The sequence below is a fragment of the Heterodontus francisci genome, chromosome 48 (assembly GCF_036365525.1).
Source record: "Heterodontus francisci isolate sHetFra1 chromosome 48, sHetFra1.hap1, whole genome shotgun sequence".
Classification (NCBI taxonomy): Eukaryota; Metazoa; Chordata; class Chondrichthyes; order Heterodontiformes; family Heterodontidae; genus Heterodontus; species Heterodontus francisci.
In genome coordinates, this window is record NC_090418.1 from 11,384,564 (window position 1) to 11,405,975 (window position 21,412).

Sequence of the window (21,412 nt, forward strand, 5' to 3'; positions counted from 1 at the left end):
CCGCTCGGTCTTCAAAAAGAACACAGCCTTCCCATACATCTTTGAGGCCGCAACAATGGCCGAGGGGCCGACAACCACGGCCATTGCCTTAACGCAGGCCTCAATAGACATGTTGGGGTGGGGATAGCTCTTCACCCCATGGCTGCATGTCAATAATTTAAAGGGTGACGGGGCCACGTGGGCAGCCACAGAAGCTGCAGCTGCGTAGGTAGTAGAGGGCCCCGCCACCGGTGATGAAGGGCTTGCCATGGGTCCAAGAGCTAAACCCACCCCAAATTGTGGACTTGCACACTAAATAACAGATTCACAGAAAAATTTGAAAAGACAAACAAACAAACAACAGATTAGTGGAGAGGCTGAGGTAATAGAGGAGGCAAAGGCAGGCTGGAAGGGATGATTTGCTTTCTGGAGGTGGTGCTCACAGTACACTTAAAACAAACAGTCTTTGAAGTTGGTCTTCCGGTCTTCTGGTTGGGGGAGTCGTCTTCACCTGGGTCAGCTGAAGCCGCCCAGGCACTATCTATCCCCTTCCGTCTGTTTAGCTGGGCAGCTTCAGCTGACCCAGGCTTGGCAATTGGGGTGGGGAGGGAGCTTCCCTGTGTGCTTTTGCAGCAGCACAGACTCCTGTTGAATTGGCAGCCCCACCCCTTGTTGTTCCAGCCACTTGTTCCTCCTCCAACAGTCCAAAGTAAATTACTGGTGTTCAGCACCCACCTCCAGACAAAGCCTTGTTTCCAACAAAAAAAAGAATGTCACTTTCTTCTCTTTTAAAGGTGATTGTTGTTGGAGTTTTCCTCTGCTTGTTTGTAGAAGCTCTCCCTTGCTCAGTGCAGCTCCTCTCTCCACCTCTGCAACCTCCAACTGCCACCAGCACTGTCAGCTGCACCTCGTTGATGCACTCAGGCTCCCAAATCAGTGGGCAGCCAATCCCAGTGCTGTACCTGTCCTGGGAGTGTTTGATGTGGACAGTGTAGAGGGAGCTTTACTCTGTATCTAACCCCCGTGCTGTACCTGTCCTGGGAGTGTTTGATGGGGACAGTGTAGAGGGAGCTTTACTCTGCATCTAACCCCCGTGCTGTACCTGTCCTGGGAGTGTTTGATGGGACAGTGTAGAGGGAGCTTTACTCTGTATCTAACCCCGTGCTGTACCTGTCCTGGGAGTGTTTGATGGGGGACAGTGTAGAGGGAGCTTTACTCTGTATCTAACCCCCGTGCTGTACCTGTCCTGGGAGTGTTTGATGGGACAGTGTAGAGGGAGCTTTACTCTGTATCTAACCCCGATACTGTACCTGTCCTGGGAGTGTTTGATGGGGACAGGGTAGAGGGAGCTCATGACACTGGCTGCGGCTAAGCTATTGGTCAGCTGTCCCAGTAAAGCTCAGTAGCTGCTCCTCTCTTCTGCGGCGGTGCGGTGGGTTATGCGTTCATAATCTAGAAGGATGTGAGTTCAAATCCCACGAAGGCAGATTGAGAGCTTTATGTGCAGTTTCAAAGAAAAAATCTGGAAAATAGAAAAAAAACTGGAATTAGTTAGATGTGATTATGAAGCTGTTGGATTGTCATAAAAAAACAAACAAACCACTTCCCTCATATCCTTCACCCTGTCTGGGCCTATATGTGACTCCAGTCCTAGACCAACTTGGCCAACTCTTTACTGCTTGTGCAGAGGCTGAGCAGACCCCAAAGCTCGAAGTAGATGGAATGCAGCAGCTCAAGTAGAAGACATATTACCATCACTGCTCTCACACAGCTAATGGGAATATCGGAAATAGGAGCAGGGGTAGGCCATTCGGCCCCTCGAGCCTGCTGCACCATTCAACCAGCTCGGGGCCGATCGACCTTAATGCCATCTTCCCGCGCTATCCCCATATCCCTTGATATCTTTCATATCTAGAAATCTATCGATCTCAGTCTTGAACTCACTCAACGACTGAGCCTCCACTGCCCTCTTGGGTAGAGAATTCCACAGATTTTCCACCCTCCGAGGTGAAAACAATTCCTCCTTACCTCAGTTCTAAATGGCCGACCTCTTATTTTGAGACTGGTTCCAGACCGCTGCCCCCCCGACGCCAGGGAAAACGTCCTTCCTGCATCTACCCTGTCGAGCCCTGTAAGAACTTTGTATGTTTCATTGAGATCGCCTCTCATCCCTGGAAACTCGAGAGAATACAGGCCCAGTCTCCTCAATCTCTCTTCATGGGACAGTCCCTCCATCCCACACATCAGTCTGGTGAACTCCCCCTCTATGGCATTGAAAACAAGCACCTGTCACACCACGAGAAAAAAGAGGTAGTTTTAAAAAAAAAACCTGGGGATTTTTATTTCCTGAATTACTGATCGCATAGATCGAAACGTGTATTTATATCGGACCTTTCACAACCTCAGGGCGTTACCTGACCAATGAGGTACTTTTTGAAGTGTAGTCACTGTTGTAATGCAGGAAGTGCGGCAGCCAATTTGTGCACAGCAAGCTCCCACAAACAGCGATGTGATAATGAGTAGATCATCTGTTTTTGTGATTTTAGTTGAGTGATAAATGGGGTGGCGCAGTGGTTAGCACCGCAGCCTCACAGCTCCCAGCGACCCGGGTTCAATTCTGGGTACTGCCTGTGCGGGGTTTGCAAGTTCTCCCTGTGACCGCGTGGCTTTCCGCCGGGTGCTCCGGTTTCCTCCCACAACCAAAGACTTGCAGGTTGATAGGTAAATTGGCCATTGTAAATTGCCCCAAGTGTCGGTAGGTGGTAGGAGAATGGTGGGGATGTGGTAGTGAATATGAGATTAATGTAGGATTAGTATAAATGGGTGGTTGTTGGTCAGCACAGACCCGGTGGGCTGAAGGGCCTGTTTCCGTGCTGTATCTCTCTATGACTCTATAAATATTGGTCCAGGACACTAGAGAGAACTCCCCTGCTCTTCTTCAAAATGGGCCATGGGATCTTTTACATCCACCTGAGAGGGCAGACAGGGCCTCAGTTTAATGTCTCATCTGAAAGACAGCACCTCTGACAGTGTAGCTCTCCCTCAGTACTACACTGGGAGTGTCAGCCTGGATTATGAGGTGAAGTCTCTGAAGTGGAACTTGAACCCGTGACCTACTGACAAGAGAGAGTGTGACCCCACTGAGCCACAGCTGACATTTATTTACATTCTTTCGTGGGATGTGGGCGTCGCTGGCTGGGCCAGCATTTATTGCCCACCCCTAATTGCCCTTGAGAAGGTGGTGGTGAGCTGCCTTCTTGAACTGCTGCAGTCCATGTGGGGTAGGTACACCCACAGTGCTGTTAGGGAGGGAGTTCCAGGATTTTGACCCAGCGACAGTGAAGGAACAGTGATATAGTTCCAAGTCAGGATGGTGTGTGGCTTGGAGGGGAACTTGCAGGTGGTGGTGTTCCCATGTGTCTGCTGCCCTTGTCCTTCTAGGTGGTAGAGGTCGTGGGTTTGGAAGGTGCTGTCTGAGGAGCCTTGGTGCATTTCTGCAGTGTATCTTGTAGATGGTACACACTGCTGCCACTGTGCGTCAGTGGTGAAGGAAGTGAAGGGGGTGCCGATCAAGCTGGATGATGTTGAGCTTCTTGAGTGTTGTTGGAGCTGCACCCATCCAGGCAAGTGGAGCGTATTCCATCACACTCCTGACTTGTGCCTTGTAGATGGTGGACAGGCTTTGGAGAGTCAGGAGGTGAGTTACTCACCACAGAATTCGCAGCCTCTGACCTGCTCTTGTAGCCACGGTATTTATATGGCTGGTCCAGTTCAGTTTCTGGTCAATGGTAACCCCTAGGATGTTGATAGTGGGGGGATTCAGCGATGGTAATGCCATTGAATGTCAATGGGAGATGGTTAGATTCTCTCTTATTGGAGATGGTCATTGCCTGGCGCAAATGTTAATTGCAACTTATCAGCTCAAGTCTGGATGTTTTCCATGCGGCACATGAACTCAGCGAGTAGTGGAGTTACTGAGCCACTCTTGGTTGTGGACATTGAAGTCCCCCACTCAGAGTACATTCTGCACCCTTGCCACCCTCAGTGCTTCTTCCAAGTGGTATTCAGCATGGCAAAGCAGAGGGAGTGGCGGGGGGGGGGGGCTGGGACAGCGGTAGGCAGTAACCTTGCTCATGTTGGACCTGATGCCATGAGACTTCATGGGGTCCAGAGTCAATGTTGAGGATTCCCAGGGCAACTCCCTCCTGACTGTATCTGACTGTTCTGCTACCTCTGTCCTGGCAGTGGGATAGGGGCATACCCAAGGATGGTGACGGAGGAATCTGGGACATATGGTTCCATGAAAAAGGACATTAGTGAACCTGATGGGTTTTTACAAAAAAGCCAGCTGCTATGGTGGGATTTGAGCCCACATCCCCACAGCATTAACCATTTCAATTGCTCGTTCAGTGTCATTACCACTACACCACTGTCTCCCCATGCACTTTCAGTAGCTTTACAAATCTTCAATATATAAATTGTCAGGTAAATGTCCGGAAAACCGATAAGCAGCTTTCAGTCAACACCAAGAGAAATAGCCGGTGAAAGTTAGCTGATGGCAAAGACTGAAATTTTCCCCCCATTTTGCTATGGCCCTGAGATCAAAGGTCATGGGGTTGAGCCCCACACCAGAGACCTGAGCATAAAATCCAGGCCGACACTCCCAGTGCCAGCACTGAGGGAGTGCTGCACTGTCGGAGGTGCTGTCTTTCCAATGAGACATTAAACCGAGGGCCTCGTCTTCCCTCTCAGGCGGACGTAAAAGATCCCACCGCCACTATTTGGAAGGCGAGCGGGGGGGGGGGGGGCCAATATTGATCCCTCGGCCAACATCCCTAAAATAAAATAGATTATCTGGTTATGATCACATTGCTGTTTGTGGGATCTTGCTGTGCGCAGATTGTCTGCCCCGTGGCCCTGCATTACAACACTTCGAAGGGAAGTGACATCATGAGGCTGTGACAGGCGCTACGTTACTGCAAGTCCCGCAAAGTGAGGAGGAGAACGCAAATCCGCAGGGAAATTTCATTGACAGAGTGTGAAATGCTGTGATCGATTCCCGCCTGGGTCCCGTCTAGACGTCTGAGTGACCCAGCCACCCTCTTATTCTCTTCCTCCTCCCAGATACAATATTGATGATGAGGCGGGGAGCAGCTCCAGTCCCGTTTTCTCCATGGATGAACTGGCATCAAGGTGCAGTAAATCGACATTTATCTGCTGATTTCATTCCCTGCCTTGCGGACAGATTCATGAGACGGTGTGTTCAAGCGCAGAGCCTCGGGGGTGGGGGTGGGGAAGGGGGGGTGGTGCTGGGAGGGTGGGGGTGAGGTGAGGTGTGGATTTGTGGTGGGCGCAAGGAATCCTCCCCCAGCGATTTGTACCCGCAATTCAATTCGAACCTGCAGGAACCCTGGCTGATCCTTTCCGTTTCCAGTCCCATTTCCCTCATTGTCGAGGCTGCTTTCCTCCCACCCAACTTTCCACAGGATGACCCTTGAACCTGGGGCCTTCAGGGCCAAACACCTCACCGCCAACATTTGCGGGACGCCACAGGAGTTGCCGCCGAGCACGACACTGTGCGCTCTTGCCCCAAGTTACATAAGGATATAAGATACAGGAACGGGAGTAGGCCATTGGGCTGATCTCCCTCATCTTCGCTTCCCCATATGCCTTGATTCCTTTCGTGTTCAATAACCTATTGATCACAGTCTTGAATATATTCAACGACTGAGTATCCGCTTCCCTCTGGTGTGGAGAATTCGAAAGATTCACAACCTTCTTGAGTGAAGAAATTTCTCCTCATCTCAGTCCAAAATGGCCGACCCCTTATCCTGAGACTGTGACCCCCGACCCCTCGTTCTGGACTCTCCAGCCGGGGGGAAATCAGCCTCTCAGCATCTACCCTGTCAAGCTACCCCCTCAGAATTTTATACATTTCAGTCAGATCACCTCTTATTCTTCAAAATGCCAGATATGTGCGCTGGAGTCAACAGTTTTGAATGGGCAGTGTTGGCCATGGCGCGCACTATGCCCTCTGACCTTTACTCCCCAGTTCCTGCTTAGCTTCAACATATCCTGTTGCCACATACCCCTCCCTGCCGCCAATATTCATGTCCTGCTGTAAAGCCTTCTCTCCCAGGACCTCAAAACTGTGCAACTCCTCCCCTTCCCCTCAGCCTCCCCTTCGATGACCAAAATAGGGTCATCGAACGTTCCTGGAACCCCGGTAGATCGAGAGAGAGAAAGTGCCAATGACATGTGGGAGAACGATGGTGGGACTCAAAGCCCAGGCTCTCCGAGCGGGAATCCACTTGACCCTTGACCTTCTGTGATGGAACCCCGTTTTCTGGATGGGACTCCAGCGCCTCACCACGGGAAGACCCTGCCATCATTCCCAAAGGTCCTGGGGGTAGAGCGGGTGGTGGGGGAAGGAGGGGGAGGTGGTGGGGTGGGGGGGGGGAGGTGGGGAGCCTTGCAAAAAAAAGTGGCGGGGGCCGATCTGCAGCCAATGAACATGCAAACCACACGATTGCCCTCTTTGCGTTAACCGCCCCGTGGGTCTATTTTTTTCTCAAGTGCCGGATTGCGAGAAGGTAGGCGTGCTTTGAATGGAGGGAGGGTCATGTTCCTTGGATGTAATCGTCTGTTCCTGGTTTAGGATGAACACTCTGAATACAAGACATGAGAAAGTACACATATCAAACACCAAAATGAGGGATTCCGATGAGGATGAGCCTCCGTTCGTCGATTTGGGTGCGTACATCAGTTACACTGTCACGGCATACCGGAAGATACAGGAGGAGGCCATTCAGCCCCTCGAGCCTGTTCCAGCACTCAATCAGATCGAGGCTGATCTGTATCTTAACTCCATCTACCCGCCTTGGTTCCGTAACCCTGAACACCCCGACAAAAAAAATCTGCCAATCTCAGTTTTGGAACTTTTAACTCAACAGCTTTTTTGGGCTGGGGGAGAAAGTTCCAGATTCCCACTCCCCTTTTGTGTGAAGAAGCGCTTCCTGACATCAACCCTGAACGGCCTGGCTCGAATTTTCAGGTTCTGTCCCCCTTGTTCTTGACTCCCCCCTCTCCCACCCACCCCCCACCCCCCCCACGCTCTCCTGCCTTCCGTGCTGACTCAGACCTTCCCTGTTTGTTCTTTTCCTCTCCCCTCCCCCCGCCTCCGTATTTGCTTAAAACCTGTTACCGGCTCCAACATTTTCCACTTCTGATCAAAGCTGAAACTTTGGCCTGAAATTTGACCTAACGAAATGGGCGGGCCTGGTTCGGTTGAGGGGGTGGGGGGGTGGTGGGAAGGGGTGGTTAAAGGCTGACAACATAGAAAATAGGAGCAGGAGTAGGCCATTCGGCCCTTCGAGCCTGCTCCGCCATTCATTATGATCACGGCTGATCATCCAACTCAGTAACCTGTTCCCGCTTTCCCCCCATAGCCTTTGATCCCTTTTGCCTCAAGAGCTATATCTAACTCCTTCTTGAAAACATACAATGTTTTGGCCTCAACTGCTTTCTGTGGTAGCGAATTCCACAGGCTCACCACTCTCTGGGTGAAGAAGTTTCTCCTCATCTCAGTCCTGAAAGGTTTACCCCGTATCCTTAGACTATGACCCCTGGTTCTGGACTCCCCCACCATCGGGAACATCCTTCCTGCATCTACCCTGTCAAGTCCTGTTAGAATTTTATAGGTTTCTGTGAGATTCCCCCTCACTCTCCTGAACTCCAGCGAATATAATCCTAATGGTTTCCCGACCCAAACCCGCCCATTTCCGACTTTAACGGAGGCCGCGAGGTGGGCGGATGACCGATCTGTGATTACAAGTTTAATTATGGTTTTGAGGCATGCCAGTTTTAAACTTGAACTGCTGGCGACCGTGTTTCCTGAGACGTGGGTAATCCGGCAGCTTCCTCAAGGCGAGGCCTTGGTGGATTCAGGAGGTCAGTGTCTTCACACCTACCTCCTCCCCCATCCCGCCTCCCTCTCCTCGAGGACTTTGAATCCACCGCCGAGACCTCCCCTCCTCCCACCCCCCACCCCCCAGCCCGGTCTCGATCCTCCCACCACCTCCAGGTTCTGACCACTGTCGCTCAGCATGAGCCCTCTATCCAACCCCTGACCTAACCTGCGAACCTTCATCAGGCCTTCGATTCCTCCCAATTATGGTGCCCCAGACCACCATAGGTACACCAGCGCCCCTCCCCGTCGAGATGGGCAGCTCAGCCGATCGTTACCACCCTCGCCCCCACCAGATCAAATCCCCACTTCCAATGGAGCTACCCTCCTCCCCTCCCGATTGACCCTCTCATGAATAACTAGCTTAAAGGCCTGTTTGGGTGAGCAAAAAAAAACCCAACCCGAGTCCTTCCATTTTTTCCCACATCCGACCCGACCATCAATTAACTTACCTTCCATTTTTCACTTTGTTGCTGATCTGTATAAACTTAAAATAACTTTCTAGTCAAACAATCACATTAACATTGGAGCCACTTACCTCTGAGAGAGCGTGTCCGACCCGGTCCGACCCGGCCCGACCCCTGTCGTCGGTTTTGGGTCGGGTAGCCGGCCTTTAAGCTAGCCCATGGGAGTCTAACATTTGTTGTATCTGTCCTGGGAGTGTTTGATGGGGACAGTGTAGAGGGAGCTTTACTCTGTATCTAACCCCGTTTTTTTTTAAGGTGACCTTTATACCCCAGGCCCCTTTTATATTTTCATGTTGAGGAGGCCTTTATTCCTCAGGCCCCCTTTATATACATATTTACATTTTTTTTTAAAAATAACTTTATTTAAAACCAGATAAATCAACAAAAACTCAAATTAAAATGCCATTTTCGGCGTCGACGATGCACTCCAGTCCCTGCGGTGCCCACCGGTCGCGGAAGGCCTCAAGCGTACCGGCGGACACCGCATGCTCCTTTTCCAGGGACACCCGGGCGCGAACGTAACCGCGGAAGAGGGGCAGGCAATCGGGGAGGACGGACCCTCCGACGGCCCGCAACCTGGACCTGTGAATTGCCACCTTGGCCAGGCCCAGGAGCATACCGACGAGGAGATCCTCCTCCCGGCCCAAGCCCCTCCGCACCGGGTGCCCAAAGATCAGGAGCGTAGGACTGAAGTGCAGCCAGAATTTGAGGAGCAGCCCCTTCAGATACTCAAAGAGGGGCTGCAACCTCGCACACTCCGTATATACATGGAACACGGACTCGTCCAGGCCGCAGAAAGTACAGGTGGCCTGGGAGTCCGTGAACCTACTTAAAAGTCTATTGCACGGGACTGCTCTGTGCAGCACCCTCCACCCCAGGTCCCCGATGTAAAGGGGGAAGACTCCCGCGTAGAGAGACCTCCATCGGGGTTTCCCCTCGCCGCCAGATGGCAACGCGGACTGCCAGGGCGTGTCCGGCCGGCTGATGAGGGCGAGGAAGTGAAGAGTGTGCAGGAGCAGCCCGTACAGGAAACCCCTCCGCGCCGATTGGAATGGCACGAAGGGCATTTCCGAGAGGAGGCTCGGGTTGTGCGGGACCGGCTCCCGAGGAGGGTTTCGGGGCCTGGGTCCGATGAGCAGTTCCGGCCGAGCGGGGGTCAGCTCCGCCGGGATCGCTCCGCACTCCCGAGCCCCCTCGCCACCCGCAGTGAGGGGCTTTCCGGGGGTTTCGGCTACTCCTCCGCCCGCCGGACCGTCCCCGGAGTCGGCCGCCCGGACAGCCGAGGCGCTCTCCTCCGCCGGCGGGGGAGCGCCCTGACTGAAGGCGACCATGTTCCAGACTCGGAATAGATCCCGGTAAAAGACAGGCAACTCCCTCAGAGAGGCGCGGCTAACGGACTCCACCGGGAGCTGCGTGTCGTCTTGAAGGCAGTGACACTGGCGGAAAAAATACGCACACCATCTGGGAGGACGCTCAACATACAGGAATCTCTGCAGGGTCCGAAGGCGGAGAGTCGCAGCCTGGGTGCGGACGCACACCAGCGACTGACCGCCCTCCTCAATCGGGAGACTCAGGACCGCGGCAGAGACCCAGTGTTTCCTCTTGCCCCAGAAGAAATCGACGAGTTTCTTCTGGATCTTGGTGGCAAATACAGGGGGCGGGGCCAAAGTGACCAACCGGTACCACAGCATGGAGGCCACCAGTTGGTTTATGACCAACGCTCGGCCCCTGTAGGAAAGCACTCGGAGCAGTCCTGTCCAGCGCCCCAGCCGAGCGGTAACTTTCGCCTCCAACTCCTGCCAGTTTGCCGGCCAGGCTTCCTCAGCGGGGCTAAGGTGGACTCCCAGATAGAGGAGGTGCGTGGTGCTCCACGCAAAAGGTGTCATCTCCTCTGGCAGGAGTCCACCCGCCACTGACCAACCAGGAGTCCGGAACATTTCTCCCAATTGATCCTCGCGGAGGACGCGGCAGAAAAGGTCTGTTGGCAGTCGCGCATCCTCCGCAAGTCAACGGGATCTGTGATTGCGAGGAGCACGTCGTCGGCGTAAGCCGAGAGGACGACCCGCATGGCCGGCTCGCGCAGAGCCAATCCCGTCAACCTCCTGCGAAGCAGGCACAGGAAGGGCTCCACGCAGATGGTATACAATTGGCCGGACATGGGGCACCCCTGACGCACTCCTCTCCCAAAGCGAAGGGGCGCCGTCAAGGACCCGTTAGCTTTGACTAGACACTCTGCGGCGGCGTATAAAAGTCGGACTCGGGCCGCATTTTGTGCGCAGAGTCCCAAAAAGGTAATCGTGATCCACCCTGTCGAACGCCTTCTCCTGATCGAGGGAGAGAAAGGCGACTGACTGACCAGTCCTCTGGGAAAGATGGATCAGGTCCCGGACCAGGTGGATGTTGTCCTGGATGGACCGGCCCGGGACCGTGTAGGACTGGTCGGGGTGGATCATGTGGGCCAGCACGGAGCCCAGGCGGGTAGACATAGCCCAGGCAAAGATCTTATAATCCGTGCTGAGGAGGGAGACCGGACGCCAGTTTTTAAGCAGGCGGAGCTCGCCCCTCTTCGGCAGCAGGACGATGACCGCCCTGCGCCACGAGAGGGGCATCTCCCCGGTCACCAGGCTTTCCCCCAGGACCCGCGCGTAATCGTCCCCCAGGACGTCCCAGAACGCCCTGAGGAACTCCACGGTCAACCCAGCCAGCCCTGGGGATTTGCCCCTCGAGAGCTGGTGGAGGGCGCCAGTCAGCTCCGCCAACGTGAGCGGAGCCTCCAATCCTTCGGCGCCCTCCGGGCTGACCTGCGGCAGGTCCTCCCACAAAACTCTGCGCGCATCCTCGCTGGACGGATCCGGAGAGAACAACGCACTGTAATAAGTATGGACCAGGAGGCCCATTCCCTCCGGATCCGTGATGGAGGATCCGTCGTCGGCCAGCAGCTCGACGAGCTGCTTACGGACCCCCAGCCATTTTTCCAGCGAGTAGAAGAAGGGTAAGGCGCGGTCCAAATCTTCCAGGATCTGGATCCGCGACCTCACGTACGCGCCTCGGGACCCTATGAGCTGCAGGTCCCTCAGCGCGCCCTTCTTCTCTTTGTACGCCTGCCACAGGGCCGGGTCCGCGACGGCATGACCGAGGCGGGACTCCAAGTCGAGCACCTCCCTCTCAAGGCGCCCGATCTCGGCTTCCCGCCTCTTGGTCGACCCCATCGTGTACTCCTGACAGAAGACGTGGATGTGAGTCTTGGCCACATCCCACCATAGCCTCAAGGAGGGGAAGCCCCCCTGCTTCCTTATCCAGTCGGCCCAGAATCGACAGAACGAGTCCCGAAATCGCTCGTCCTCCAGCAGCCGGTTGTTTAAGTGCCAGTACGCGGACCCCGCCCGCGTGCGGAGCAGAGCTAACTCCGCCCACACCAAGCGGTGGTCCGAGCACGGCACCAGCCGCGTGGAGGCCGCCGAGACGCGGGAGACGTACGCCTGCGAAATGTAGAGGCGGTCGATTCGCGACCCCCCTCCTCCAGACCTCCACGTGAAGGCGCTGGAGTCGGGATGGAATTCTGCCAGACGTCCACCAAGTTAAGGGAGCTGATCAGTCCCCTCAACTTCTCCACCGACGCTTGGCCGCGCTGGGGACCGGAGCGATCCCCCACCTCGAGGGTGCAGTTAAAATCCCCCCCGAGGATGATGCACTCGCCGCTATCGATGGAGCTCAAGAGAGCGGACACTTCTTCAAAGAAGCGCACTTGCAACGCGCCGGGCCTGGGCGCATACACGTTCACAAAGTGGAGCGGCACGCTACCCAGGCGAACGGCGAGGTGGAGCAAGCGGCCCGGCACTAGCTCCTTGACCCCCAAGATCTCCGGCTGAAAAGTCGGGGCCAACAAGATAGCCACCCCACTAGAAATAGGGGTGAGGTGACTCATGTAGACCCCACCCTGCCACTCCAGGAGCCAGGTGGCTTCGTCTCCCGGAACGGTGTGGGTTTCCTGCAGAAAGCTCACCGCGTATCTCCCTTCCCTAAGGACTGAGAGATTGTGAAATCTGCGGTGAGCCCCCCTGCTGCCGTTGATGTTGAGGCTGGCTATGGTTATCTTCATGTCAAAGGTACTTGAAACCCGTCACAAACACCTCACTGTGAGGAGGGAGTGGAAGTGCACCTGGCCTTCCACTCCTCCAGCAACCCATTGAGGAACACATTAAAACGGCGCCTCTCAACCAGTTTCACGCCCGCGCGCTTGCCCGCTTTCTTAAGGGCGGCACGGACGGACTGGATGATCAGCGCCAGATTCGACCAATGGCTGAGGGCCAGCTGAACTTTATTGCGGCAACCCCTGCAAACTGCGAGGAAATCCCGGAGCTCCGCCGTGGGGATGAGAGGAGATTCGGTGGGAGGCACGAGGGATTCCACCACCTCACTGGCGATGGAATCAAGGTCATCCTCCGTGCCCCACACCGAATCCCCATCCTCCTCCGGGTCGTCACCGCCAGCGGCCGACACATCCACCACACACTGTGGGGCGGACGTCCCGGCCGCGCCAGCTGGTCCTGCCTCCGTCTCGATCCCACCCCCAGGATCGATGGCAGAGGAGTCCTCTCTGGGTTCTACTGTGAAACTGGAGCCTGTGGGCGCCAGCAGTTCAGGACCCCCCTCCACCTCCGTCCCCAGGCCAACAAGTGGTCCAGGGGAGACAGAAGTTCCCGACTCCGGAAACCGGGCCGGTGCCGAGACCGGAGGCGGCGAGAGGAGGCCATCTCCCGCTCCGCCAGCACCCACAGGCCCAGCAGATGGGGCAGCATTCTCGGTTATAACCGGGTCAGGTGTCTCCAAGTTGGTGGTGGACTCCGGCTGGGAGGGCCGACCCTCTGGGGCCTCACCCTCCCCTTCACTCAGGGCACCCGACCCAGTAGCAGTGGCAGAATGGGCGGCGTCCCCAGGCTCCCCCACCACAATCAGGGCCCTACTTAGTCCTTCAGGAGGGGCTTCAACTACCGGGGCCTTCCCCTCCCCTCCATCCTGAGGAATAGGGTGCTCCTGCCTGGACTTTGTAGCCTTGGTGGTGGCGGTAGGGGAAACCTGGGGACCCGAAACAGGAGACAGCTCCCCTCCAACAGATGGGCCCTGCGCCTCAGGGCCCCTCGTTACCTCTGTGGAGGGGTGCCTTCTCCTCTTTTTCGCACTAGGGCGCAGAGGCTCAGAGACCTCCATGTCATCAGAGGCCTCCGCCTCCGCACCCTCCTTTTTTTTGGTCATCCTGGGCCTGAGCCCAGCCCTGGGACAGGTGGATTCCATGAGATTGGGCTTTGGGCTGAGCTCAGGCTCGGGTTGTTTCAATGTGTCCAGGGGACGCGCCTCTTGATGTTTCTTTTGCCTCCGCGTCTTCCTTCCACTCGGACGGGCACTCCCCTCCCCGCTGGAGGCTGTGAAAACCACAGCCTCTGGAACCGACTGAGCGGTGTCTGTTGGATGTGTGGGGGGAGTGGGAGGACCCGGGGCCGCCGAGGTGGAGCTGGCGGCCGGGAGGTTGGGGCAGTTCTTACGAACATGCCCCATCCCCTTGCAGACGTGGCACCGCGCCCCGTCCGAGGTCCAAAAGACGCGGTAGGCCGTCCCCTGGAACTCCAAATTAAATTGGCCATCCGAGTCCTCCTCCCGCGCCAGCTGCATAAATACCTGGCAGCGGAAGGAGTAGACATGTTGGAGGCTGTGCTCCCGAAGACCAAGCCGGACCGGGGTGATCCCCGACCTCACCTCCCCCATGTGGTGCAGGTGGGGAAGGAGGAGCTCACTGGGAATAAAGGGCGGGATGTTTGATAACATTATCCGATGCGCAGTGGCCCCTAGAGGGTCCACCGGCAGGAAAGTCCCACCCACAGTGAGCCCTTTACTCAGGGCCAGGGACACGCCCCGCTCGGTCTTCAGGAAGAACACAGCCTTCCCGTACATTTTTGAGGCTGCCACAGTGGCCGAGGGGCCGACAACCTCAGCCATTGCCTTTACGCAGGCCTCTATAGACATATTGGGGTGGGGATAGCTCTTTACCCCATGGCTTGAAGTAATTAACTTAAAAGGTGATGGGGTCACACGGGTGGCCACAGAGGCTACAGCCGCATAGGTATGAGAAGGCCCTGCCACCGGTGATGATGGGTTTGCCCTGGCTCAAGAGCCAAACCCACCCCCAATTTGCAGGTAAGCAAGCAAACAAACAAAGAGACCAACTAGGAGGTTTGGGGAGAGGCTGAGGGTACACAGGAAATGGGAAAGACAGGCTGCAAGCGATGACTTTGCTTTTTTCCCCTTAAAGGGTGGTACTCAGAGCACTGTAAACACTTCTGGTCTTCCGGTCTTCTGGTTGTGGGAGGGGTCTTCACCTGGGTCAGCCGAAAGTTGCCCAGGCTCGAGTTTGATCCTTATGTCTCGATTAGCCAGGCAGCTTCTGTCAGCTGCACCTCGTTGAGGCACTCAGCACTCAGTATTCCCAATCGCAGAGGAGCCAATCCCCTGTGCTGTCCCTGGCCTGGGAGTGTTTGATGGGGACAGTGTAGAGCGAACTTTACTCTGTATCTAACCCCCATGCTGTACCTGTCCTGGGAGTGTTTGATGGGGACAGTGTAGAGGGAGCTTTACTCTGTATCTAACCCCTGTTTTTTTTTTATCTAACCCTGTGCTGTACCTGTCCTGGGAGTGTTTGATGGCAGCCTGAGATGGAAAGTAGCCTTCTGTTCAGACATTTAATAATCACGCAGTGTAAAAATGAAAATAGAAAATAGATTTAAAAGACCTCCTGAGTGATGCATATATTTTAGTCGTGTGTTTGCCCTGTTCTATTCCCTCAGGAATTCATGTCCCATTTTTCCTCTCTTGTCCAAAGAAAAGGTACGTCAGTTTGAGTTCAGACGGAAGCAGATTTACGATGAAGGGCTGAATATAAAACGGGCGCGAGAACTGATCGCTCGCGAGGAACTTGATGACCACGACGATTCTGATTGTGAGTACCTTTGCCCCAGTTTAATGTCGCAGTTACTTTCGGTGGACTGTCTGTAAGAAAGACAGCAGTTGTTACGACACAGTGAGAAAGGGGTCTAGGGTTCCCTCTCAGTCTTCACCTGGTCTTACCCTAACAGTGTTTTGCTTTTAAACACACCATTTTTTTAGCTCCTGCCTTAGTGAATCTTTGTTCACTGCTTTCCAATTGTAAGGCAAAGAAACCAGCCAAACAGGTTTTCTTAGGTTTAAAGAAGAATGGTTGAACTTTATTAAACTTAAACTCTAATTCAGTTAAAGCCTATGGATGCGCCCACCGAGCATGCATATGAAATACACACATGCAGATAGAGACAGAAAAGAGCAGAAGAAATAAAGTGGAAAAGTTTGAGGCAATATTTGAAGATGATTTTGCTTACGGTTTTTCAAGCACACTGTAGAATCCTTGGTTGTAGGTAGTTCTTGCTTTTCATTGGGGCCCAGTATTCTTCTTAAACCTTGTTTAAGAGACTTTTCTCTCTTGAGGTTCATGTGTCCTCAGCGGGTCCAGAGGCTTGTGAGAAAGAGATGGGAGCAGACAGGAGGGGTCTTCTCAGTCCAGGAGCAAGCAGTCTTTCTCAGTTGAAACGCTGTCTGTACCATTAAAAACAAAACCCAGGTGGCCAAGCAGGTTCGCCAGGTGACTTCCTGGTTTGACCACATCTGTTTGTGGATTCAGCCATCTTAGCAGTCATCCTGGAAAGTGAGCTTCCTCACCTTCAATGTCTGGTGATCAAAATCCATTGTGGGTTGAATGTGTCAGGGAACGGTCCTTTGTCTTCACAAGCACTGTCTGTTAGTATGTAAATGAATTTTCTAGCCACAGCTGATCTGCTTAATAAGTCATTTCCTTGCTCCAGCAACAGTTTAAAATCAATGTTCATCTGGCAAAATTAATATGGCTCATTCTTAGCAGGTGAGGGTCTGCATGACAGAGTACAAAAGTGGTGATGCATTACGGCTTGCACGTCTCAATGAAACACTCCTACCACTGTCGAGAGATTTCCTTAAAGGACACGGATTGGGAGATGAGAAATCACTGCAGATATAAAAACAGAAAATGCTGGAAATACTCAGCATGTCTGACAGCATTTGTGGAGAGAGAAACAGTTAACGTTTCAAGTCGATTGATCTTTCAGTTCTGATGAAAGGTCATTGATCCAAAATGTTAACTCTGTTTCTCTCTCCACAGGTGCTGCCAGACCTGCTGAATGTACAACATTTTCCGTTTTTATTTCAGATTTCCAGCGTCCGCAGTAATTTGCTTCTGAATCAGTCGCGACAACTCACTGAGAGAGGAACTGAGAACTGCAGTCAGTGTACAGATATCACCCTGAGAGAGAGAGACTGAGAGACACCAGTCAGTGTACAGATATCACCCTGAGAGAGAGGGACTGAGAGACACCAGTCAGTGTACAGTTATCACCCTGAGAGAGAGAGACTGAGAGACACCAGTCAGTGTACAGATATCACCCTGAGAGAGAGAGACTGAGAGACACCAGTCAGTGTACAGATATCACCCTGAGAGAGAGGGACTGAGAGACACCAGTCAGTGTACAGATATCACCCTGAGAGAGAGAGACTGAGAGACACCAGTCAGTGTACAGATATCACCCTGAGAGAGAGAGACTGAGAGACACCAGTCAGTGTACAGATATCTCCCTGAGAGAGAGGGACTGAGAGACAGCAATCAGTATACAGATATCACCCTGAGAGAGAGAGACTGAGAGACACCAGTCAGTGTACAGATATCACCCTGAGAGAGAGGGACTGAGAGACACCAGTCAGTGTACACATATCATCGTGAGAGACACCAGTCAGTGTGTCAATCCCCCTGAGTGGTGGGAGAAATGAAAACCCCCCAGATTTGGTCTTTCTCTGTTGATCCATTGAATGCGAGGACTCTCCAATTAATTTTGCTTATTAGTCTTATTCAATGAGGGTTAAATAACTGTTCACTGTGTGTTGGTATGTTACCATCCGTTGGGAAGATCGTGGTGTCCAGGGCCACGTGTGATGGCTGAAGCTGGCATTTAAACCCATGGTGTTGTCTGTGGAATGCCAATTACTGTGTCTCATACTTGACAACAATGCCTGGACATGGCAGGAGCCACCCTCAGTGCCACTGGGCAGTGTCCGCGTGTCATTGACCATTCTAGCTTGCCAGTCCACACCAATGTCTGTACATCTTTCTGGAGCTAGGGTAAACCAGGATGTTGGGTACATGTGCCCCAGATGGTGTCTGCCACCCAGTCCTTTACGCGCTCTTATCCCGAGCGTTAGCTAATCTTAGCGAAGACTGGCCTATCGTTTGCCTCGGGTGCAGTTGAGCTTCCTGCCCTTGCATTTCAAGATCCAATGATCTCAGCTGAAAACGCTAGATGGGGGACAGGATCGGGCAGTGAGAGTCAATCACATCACGTGGGACCACAGTCGCATGTGAGCTGAGACTGTGTAAGGATGGTAGGTTCCGCTTCCCTGAAGGATGTTAGTGAACTAGTTGAGTTTTTCTGACAGTTTTCACAGGGTCATTTTTCGCCCACCCAACCCACACCCTGAAACCCTGCCTATTGTCAAGCCCACAAATGACCAGGTTTTATTGAGTTCCGGTTTGTCCTGATGGGGCTCGAACTCTCTGGTTAATGAGTATAATTTGACCACTGATTTACCAAGCCAGAGATTGAGATCAGAGCATTACATGGACACCATCCAGCTTTATTTCAGAAACAATACAGATTAAAGCCAGTGATAAGGCAAGCTTGGATTGCTGAACTTGAAAATTCATCCCACTAGAATAAAGTAGGGTTACTTATTTCCAATGTACGCTTTTGGTATGATCTCTTTCTCTCGCTGATCCCGATGAGGATTATAAATACTTGGGACTGGATCAGTATCAGACAGTGTCAGGGCAGGTACAGTAAGGGGGTTAGATACAGAGTAAAGCTCCCTCTACACTGTCCCCATCAAACACTCCCAGGACAGGGGCAGCACGGGGTTAGATACAGAGTAAAGCTACGCTCAGATCTGTTTTGGAAAGTGCAGCTTTTGGCCCACTCTCTTACTCTGTTCATTCACTCAGTGAGCCTCCTCTACTCTTCAACCAACTCAGTCTTCTCTCTCGCCAATGAGGCTCCTCTGCTTTCATCCATTCCCTTCAGTGCTCAACATCTCTGTTTTCATCTTACTAGCTGGACTGAGTCTTGAAAGCTCTTCGATGACCCAAGAAAGACTCCCTTTCATTCAATTTTTCAAAGTCATGGGAATGTCGTATCTCCTTTGTTGGCGGCAAACAACAATGGTTCCACGTTGGACCTCTTTGTCAGTTGACATTCGTGGTTCCACTTGCCGACCTTGACCTCCAGTCGACCTCCTGCCTCCCCATTGCCTGCTCAGGCTTTTTCCGAGAGGTTTGATTGCCCGTTTCCGAGGCGGAAAGCTAGAGGCTGCGTTTGTGTCGCGTGTCCCAAACATCCCAGAGTGCTTGCAGCCCGAGAAGCAGTTTCCTTTTGAAGCAGTGTCGCTGTAGGAAAGGCGGCAGCCAATTTGCGCACAGCAAGCTCCCACAAAACGGCAGCGCGATAACTGACCAGATCATCGGCTTCGGTGCCTTCAGCTGCCTGGGCCCTTAACGTTTTGTAATTCCCCCTCCCTCGACCTCCCCGGCTCCCCATCTCGCCTCTTCCGCTGCTGAAAACCTACCTTCTCTTTTAGTCACGCCTCCTGATTTCTCTCTCCGACTCAGCCTCCGTCTTTTTGTCTGATGGCACCTTCTGTGAAGCACCTTGGGGTGTTTTACCACTTTGAAGCATTGCATAAACACAATCGCCAAACCTCGCTACAATTCATGAACTCAGTGTTAAGTTTGGTCAATGGTCCATCATGACATCTGCATTTCAAACTGCTCACTGCACCTCTTTTTATACCCACTGTGTAGAAGACTTGTCTGATACTCATTGCCTCTCTTCCCTCTAAGCCATCTCAGTCACTTTCCTCCTCATTCGAACCTTTCCCTCTCTCCTTGCCAATTGCGCCATCCTATGCACTCCCCTGCTTCTCCGTCCATCCTGAACCGTGCCGAGCTCAAGACTGGATACACCCTCCCCTGCTCCCTTTAGGCAAGGACCCCTGAACCAGGAAGACCAATAACTAGACAGGCCCCCCCCCTCTCCCGATCACGACCAGAAAGTGCTCGTGTGCGGACGTCAGGCGAGGTTTAGTGATGATCCCCACCCCCGACCCGTTTGGAGTCAAATAACCCTACTGAATTTCCCCGTCTGGCTCCCATGTGAAGAGGTGCACAAGGTACTGGGAGAGGGCGGACAACTGGTATCCATGGAAACACACCCAACGTTTTAGTAGAGGTAGGAGTAGGGGGGTAAACTAAGAGAAAGATTCTGTTAGGATGGACTGGGCTGGGACTGCTTTCTTGATCGAATTAATTTAAATGTTTCAGAGTATATGGACAGTGGCGCAGTGGTTAGCACCGCAGCCTCACAGCTCCAGCGACCCGGGTTCAATTCCGGGTACTGCCTGTGTGGAGTTTGCAAGTTCTCCCTGTGTCTGCGTGGGTTTCCTCCGGGTGCTCCGGTTTCCTCCCACATGCCAAAGACTTGCAGGTTGATAGGTTAATTGGCCATTAGAAATTGCCCCTAGTATAGGTAGGTGGTAGGGATAATATAGGGACAGGTGGGGATGTGGTAGGAATATGGAATTAGTATAGGAATAGTGTAAACGGGTGGTTGATGGTCGGCACAGACTCGGTGGGCCGAAGGGCCTGTTTCAGTGCTGTATCTCTAAAACTAAAAACTAAAACTAAAAAAACAACAGAATCAGATTTTCCACGAGCTCATGCTACACAATCCAATATGAGTACAACATATAATAGTTTACTCAAAACTCTAATGCCATTTCTACTTTTGATCTCTACACATCATTCCTACTACCACTAAACCACAATACACTAAAGACACACAAAGTGACATCAAGAATAACAACATGGAGCCAGGAAGATGCACGCAACCCATCTCGGTCTCTCCTAATCATTCTGTTACCGTGGTTATATGGTCCACTTGAACTCTTCTAATCATTTTATTGCTGCAAACACTGTGACCAGATCAACATCGTCCAGGCCGTGGATGAACCATCTTCGCCTACAGTCCTTCATTCCTTCATCTTTGCCCTCACCCTGCTTCACAGAGCAACCCTGTTCGTTGGAAACCTGTTTGAGCACATTATGTGCTGATCGCACAAACTGTCCAGGACATTGAGGTACATGGACAGTGTTGAACCCACATTCCCGCAGACTGGACAGGCTAGTTTGATTCTGCGCTGTGCGGAGCCACTTCTTGAAAGTCCCACTTCCTTAATCAGCATGAGCCTCACGGCTTGGGGGGGGGGGCTTCGGCGTAGCAGGGGTTGTCAGGGTGTGAGGGGGCTGGTGATTGCGGCAATTGCTGCATGTTATTTGTCATTTTGTTGGGGTCAAGTCAGTCTAACCCTCCTTCCCCTGTGCCAGGCTACTCTGTGCGCCATCACAGAGCTGGTTGGCACAGGTTAACCCATGCCATTGGGTGAATGCTGGAGAGAGGGATGGAAGGAAGAAAGGTGAGCTGCAGAGCTGCTCAAGCTCTTGTCCATCTACCTGATAGTATGGCGGAGCTACAGGCTATTCTGCTCCCCTATCACCTTTTACCCCCAGCAAACCACATTGGCTTCCCTTGGCCCAGTGCCAAATCGCTTGTCCTCAGCTATAAGTCATTTAGTAGTCTGGCCCTCCCTTCCTTCTGCCACCTCTTCCAGCTTTGCATGCCAGGGGCTCGCCAAGCTGTCCCATCTCAGAGTTCCCTTTGCGTGCCCGTTCTCTCTTCACAAAGGAGCATTCGGCCAACTTGGCTGGACAATAGGCAAGGCCATCCCTGACTCCCCCTCTTGCTTGGCATGCTGCCCCCTCCCTTCAAAAGCTTCTCCACATCTGCAG

At 53.1% G+C, this 21,412-nt stretch overlaps 1 protein-coding gene across 1 annotated transcript in view; it reads left to right on the forward strand.

The window, feature by feature from the left end:
• LOC137357463 (protein phosphatase inhibitor 2-like) overlaps positions 1-21,412 on the forward strand; it is a 58,185-nt gene that overhangs the window by 8,660 nt on the left and 28,113 nt on the right. The window contains exons 4-6 of the mRNA XM_068023808.1: positions 5,104-5,172; positions 6,638-6,732; positions 15,284-15,400. Coding sequence (XP_067879909.1) covers positions 5,104-5,172; positions 6,638-6,732; positions 15,284-15,400 — 281 coding nt within the window. The remainder of the gene's footprint in view (positions 1-5,103; positions 5,173-6,637; positions 6,733-15,283; positions 15,401-21,412) is intronic.